The sequence below is a fragment of the Equus asinus genome, chromosome 2, assembly GCF_041296235.1.
Source record: "Equus asinus isolate D_3611 breed Donkey chromosome 2, EquAss-T2T_v2, whole genome shotgun sequence".
Classification (NCBI taxonomy): domain Eukaryota; kingdom Metazoa; phylum Chordata; class Mammalia; order Perissodactyla; family Equidae; genus Equus; species Equus asinus.
In genome coordinates, this window is record NC_091791.1 from 82,625,163 (window position 1) to 82,631,162 (window position 6,000).

At 36.2% G+C, this 6,000-nt stretch overlaps 1 protein-coding gene across 7 annotated transcripts in view; it reads left to right on the forward strand.

Moving 5' to 3' along the window:
* Positions 1-5,681, forward strand: part of ARID4B (AT-rich interaction domain 4B) — a 148,716-nt gene extending 143,035 nt beyond the window's left edge. For all 7 annotated transcript variants that reach the window (XR_011496252.1, XM_014846555.3, XM_070492328.1 and 4 more), the window contains one exon: positions 3,918-5,681. Coding sequence is in view for 6 of the 7 variants with exons in the window: in XM_014846555.3 (XP_014702041.2) it covers positions 3,918-4,045 (128 nt within the window). In the remaining variant the exon portion in view is untranslated. The remainder of the gene's footprint in view (positions 1-3,917) is intronic.
* Positions 5,682-6,000: the final 319 nt, after the last annotated feature.

Sequence of the window (6,000 nt, forward strand, 5' to 3'; positions counted from 1 at the left end):
AGATTGCAATTAACCGCTCTAAGGTAGGAGTGCACTTTCAGGAGCAGAAAGAAAACCATCGTGGTAAGAAAGTGGTAGAAATACCAGCTAGGTAAGCAGAAGTCAAATCATGTGGGGCCTTGTAGGCCAGGATGAGGAGTTTAAATTTTGTTCTAAGTGAGATGCATAGCTGTTTGAAGTTTAGAGCAGGGAGATGACATGATCGATTTATAGTTTTTTAAAGATCATTGTTTGCCATGTGGACAGTAGACTCTAGAGGGGCAATGGTAGAAGCAGTGTTGAATAGGGAGCCCATTGCAGTAGATATAGTAGACGATACTGACTTGGAGTAAGATGGTTTCAATAAAGATGGAGAGCAATTAATGTTGACTTAACAGCACTTCCTGATGGATTAGATGTGGTAGATGAAAGAAAGAGAGCAATGAAGGATGACTTGTAGGTTGTTGGCTGAAACAACTGGATACTTGGTGCCACTACTGGAAATGAGGAAGGCCTAGAAAAGACAAGATTGTAGGTTGGGGAGCACAGAAAGGATCAGTCATTCTGTTTTAGATATATTACTTTTTTTTTTTTGGCAAGGAAGATTGGCCCTGAGCTAACATTTGTTCATCTGTTGCCAATCTTCCTAGTTTTGCTTGAGGAAGATTGTTGATGAGCTAACATCTGTGCCAGTCTTCCTCCATTTTGTATGTGGGGACACCATCACAGCATTGCTTGATGAGCGGTGTGTAGGTCCACGCCTGGGATCCAAACCTGCGAATCCTGGGCCACTGAAGTGGAGCTTAACCACGAACTTAACCACTACGCCACTGGGCCAGCCCCTATGTTACCTTTCTTAAATGAAGTTTTTAATTGAGGTAACATTGGTTTATAACTTTATATAAATTTCAGGTATACATCATTATATTTCAGTTTCTTTGTAGACTACATCGTGTTCACCACCCAAAGTCTAAGTGTCATCCATCACTGTACACATGTGCCCTTTTACCCCTTTTGCTTTCCCCCTCCTCCGTTCCCCTCTGGTAACCACCAGTCTATTCTCTGTATCTATGTATTTGTTTGTTGTTGTTTTAATCTTCCACATATGGGTGAAATCAAACGTATTTGGCTTTCTCTTTCTGACTTATTTCGATTAGCATAATGCCCTCAAGGCCCATCCTTGTAGCCATGTTACTTTTTGAAATGCCTACTTGGCATCCAAGTGGAGATGTCAGGTAGAGAGTGGGATATGTAAGTTTATAGCTCAGGTGCAAAGTCAGGATTAGAGATATAGTTTTCAAGTCATTGGTATATCTATAGTATAATAATTATTGCAAGTGTTTTTTTAAGCCCCAGTCCTTGAGTAAATCATCTAGGAAAGAAATGTGAATAGAAAAGAAAAGAAGGACAGCTTGGGGCAAGGCAGCTTTTAGAGGTGGGGCTGAGAAGGAGAAGATAGAACCAGCAAGGCTTGAGAAGGAGTAACCTTGAATGAAGAAAAGCAGCAGAGGAGGCCAAGAAAAGAGTTTGAGGAGGAGGGGAGTGCCGTCAGCTATTTCAAGTGCTGCTGAAAGGCCAGGGATGTGGTTGGTGGCTTGACAATGCTGGAATCATTGGTGGCCTTTTCAGGAGAAATCTCAGTGAGCTGTGCAGCTAGAAGCTAGATTGAAGCTGGTTGAGGAGAGAGTGGGAGATGAGGAAGTGGAGACGGTGACCCTAGGAAAATCTTGAGTTTTGCTATGAAGGGGAGCAGAGAAATGGGATACTAGGGGTCGGGGAGGGAGACAGTGTCATTGTAAACTTATAACTTTGCCTCCCTTACTCTCTTCTTTTTCCACTATTACCATCCTCTGAAACACTTTCATTTTTGTTTTGTTTTCTTTTTCTTCAGACAAATTTTCCTCCTTTTGTCTTCTGCTGTCTTAATAACTCCTTCAGCTCTCTCCACCTCTGTCTAGGCTTTTTAATTTGTAGGGTGGGTGAAAATCTGTCTGATAAGAATTTAAATGTTAATATATAGAAAGCATATACAGAAGCATTCTGTCAAAAGAAGGGGATCAGAGTTTTATGTGTTTGATACCATGTAATCATTTAAAAATAATTAAAAATCATTTATAATAAGCACACTGCTATTTAAGTGCTTGTACTAGAGCTCCTCACTCTTAAGTAATCTAAGCCTTTTTATAGGTGTTTTCTATGTAATAAGACATCTATCGAGAAACATCTCCTTTAAAACAGTGTTTGTAGATGAGGTCACCACAAATTCTCTAAAGTAAGTAATTCTGATAAATAGATGCTTTCTCTGGAGAGTTAGCATTAAAAGTCAGTTCCTAAATACTATTAAAATATCAATAGAAAGATGACTATTCTGATTACCAAAGAAATGCAAATCAAATGGGGTACTATTCCTAGCAAAAAAAATTGTAACTGAAGCCAGTGCTAGGAAAATATAATGAGATTCCTATCTTTATGCATTGCTGGAAACAATGGCAAAACTGTCTTGGAAAACAGTTTGACTTTGTGTTGGGAGAACTAGCTAACTCCAGTTCTGAGAAGTTAATAGATGCCATGGAAAAATACGTAGCCACAAAGAAGTTTGTTAGATAATACTTATACTAGCAGATAGAAATCATTAAATTATATTATCAAGTGATATAGTGTATTGATGAAAAATAAGACATTTAAAATTTTATAATGCTCAAAATATTTATGATGTTGGTAACAGCAAAAGACTAAAAATTAAATGTTACAATTCATAAATATAGTGCAATACTATTCGCCTTTGAAAAGAAAAGGAGGTAGATCTATATATGTACTGATAGGCAACAATCTAAGATAGATTGGTAAGTGGAAAAAAAAATCAAGAGTCAGACTATACTGTGCTTCCACTTGTGTTTTTAAAAGAGGAGTTATAGCTATACATTTAAAATTTGCAAATCTTATCTGTAGATTCTGGAGATAAAATTCCTCTAGAACAGGAGTTGCAAACATTTTCTGTAGACAGATAGTCAATATTTTGGGCTTTGTAGGCCAGATGGTCTCTTTAGAAGTACTTGACCCTTCCACTGTAGGTGTGAGATATGCCATAGGCAAGAGGTAAACAGGTGGGCATGACTGTGTTCCCCCAAAATTTTTTTAACAAGAACAGCTGGGCCAGATTTGGCCCGGGGCAGTAATTTGCCTGCCCTATTGTAGAATTTTAAAGACTGTGAAGCAATTGGTAACAGTGGAGAGGGGAATTTCGAGGATTAAATAGATGAGAAGGAGACTTGCTTTTCCACCTTACATCCTAAACTGAATGAATTTTTTTTACCTTGTGATATATTCCTTTTAAAAAGTTTTTTTGAACACTAATTTAGAACAATGAGAATTTCCCTGAGGAAAATAATGTGTCATTTGCTTTGTAAACCAAATGGAGGAGAATGTAGTAGTTGAGCTATGGGCCTTTTGTTCCAACTTTAAGGAGCAGTTAGTCTTCCATTCTCATCATCATTTAAATTCAGAAGAAACTTCAAACACAGAAAGATGTAGGAATTAGAAGGGGGGAAAAAGATTTTGGGGTAGATTACAGATTTTTTCTATTGGATTCAAAGCTCTTTTGGACATTTGTTTCATTATTACAGAAAGTCTATTTTCTGTTTCATTTCCATGTCCTAATAGACTGGGCACATGATTTTTGTTTTTTCCTCTGATCCATGTGGGAGCGTTCCCTGGTCTATCCTTTTTCATTACTTGGCCTGTAGTTTGGCACTGTCTAGCTACTTGAGATACACGAGGTTTTCCCTTCTTTGCATTATGGTATTGTGGGAACTGACTGCTCTTGTAAAGGAAATGATTTTGGAGAGTACAAGAGAATTTTAGAGGACTGGTGTTTTCTTTCTCTCTCTTGTTGTATATACGCTTTATTAAGCTGTTGGTTTGGTTTCCCTTTTCCGTAGGTGCTGCTACATCCTCATCCTCTTCTTCACCTTCATCCAGTTCCATAACAGCTGCTGTTATGTTAACTTTAGCTGAACCGTCAATGTCTAGCGCATCACAAAATGGAATGTCAGTTGAGTGCAGGTGACAGCAGGACTTGCTACAGCACTTTGCACTTAATGGCTGTTGAGGGCCACGTCTTTTTTTATACTGCACAGTGGCACAAAAAAAAAAATCAGACAAGCACTATTTTCTATTTAAAAATTGTTTCTTGACAAGCTGACTTGGCACTTAAGTGCACTTTTTTTATGAAGAAAAAGTACAATGAACTGCTTTTCCTCAAGCAATAATTGTTTCCAACTTGTCCGGGAATTGTGTGTCTGGTAACTTGAAGGCCTTCCACTGTGGCAAATGGAGGCTTTTCACTGCCTGTAGAGACAATACAGTAAGCATAGTTATTGGGTGGGCCAGAACATGTTGAGATAACTTACTGTATATGTATTCCCTTGTATTTTGTTAAAGCTGGAACATTTGATATTTTTCCATTTATTTATGAAAAAATATGAACCTATTTTCATTTGTACAAGCTAATTGTTTTTTAAAGCAAGTCACCTTAGGGTGGCTTTAATTGTATAAGTCAAGCACATGTAATAAATTCAAAACCTGCAGTTAACAGGATATTATACATCAATCCTGGTAACCAAATATTAAAGATTCTCTTTAAAAAAGACTGAACATGTTTACAGGTTTGAATTAGGCTAAAAGGTCTTACAGTGGCTTTTCATGCCCCTTCAGATTGGAATGGAACTACTGTACTTTGCCATTTTTCTATAAATCAGTATTTTTTTTTAATTTTGATATAATACATTGTGTGAAAAAAGAAAATGGCTAATAAACTGTATTAAATCTTAAACAATGTATAAAGATTGTACTTAGCCAGTTCAAAGTGTATATTTATTCATAATGAATTATAACAGTTATATTTTTGTGTTTTCTTGTAAATGTTTCTTTTTCCTTAAACAGATAATTCATTTGTATTGCTTATTTTATTATGAGCTACAACAAGAGGACTTCAGGAACAAGTAAACTCTATTAGTATGGTTCAAGATTGTTGATATGAACTGTCTCAAAAGGATGGTTGTTATTTTAAGTATAAATAGCTAATCGGGGTGGTAGGCCTATAAAATTAAATGCCTTGTATAAAATCCAAAATGAACGCAAAATTGTTTTCACTTGTATTGACTTTATGTTGTATGATTCCAATCTCTGTTCTGTTTGGCACTTGTATTTAATTCTACACCTTTGTAAGACATTTGTATATTGCGGATGTGTTCATTCAAGCTATTTAATACCTGGCACTGTTAATACACAGTACTTTACTGTACAGACTGTTTTACTGTTTTAATTGTAGTTCTGTGTACTTTTTTTGGATGGAGCTGGCATGTTTTATTTGTTTTCTGGCAATACGATGTGAGAATTTCGAAGCGTTTTGTTGTAGATGCTAATGTGTCAGAATCCTTTACATTCAACTTTTCTAGGAAAAGCATTTTCAGTCTTGTAGTGTGTGCTTACAGTAACTAATTTTGTTGAAAATGGTTTCAAGTTACTCAAATTTGTACAGGACTGTAAAGAGTTGTTGACAGCAAAACGTTGAAGAAAAAGCTTATAGAATAAAAGCTATAAAGTATATATTAGGATCTGCAAACAATGAAGAATTATGTAATATATTGTACAAATGTAAGCAAAGGCTCTGAAATAAAATGCCATAGTTTGTGAATCTTTGATTTTGTTTCTAAAAGATTAAGTAATATTAGTTCATTTCTGTATCTGATGTCTGACTGGAACATATATCTCCAGCATGTATTATCACAAGGGGTTAATTGACATATAAAAAAGAGAATATTCCACCTATAAAAATTAAAAGTCCATTAACCAGATACAGGATTTACTAGGCATTCTTATATCTTTTTTTGTTTGGTCTTTTTTTGGTGAGGAAGATTGGCCCTGAGCTGACATCTGTGCCAATCTTCCTCTATTTTTTGTATATGAGACGCCACCAGAGCCTAGCTTGACGAGCAGTGTGTAGGTCCGTGCCTGAGATCT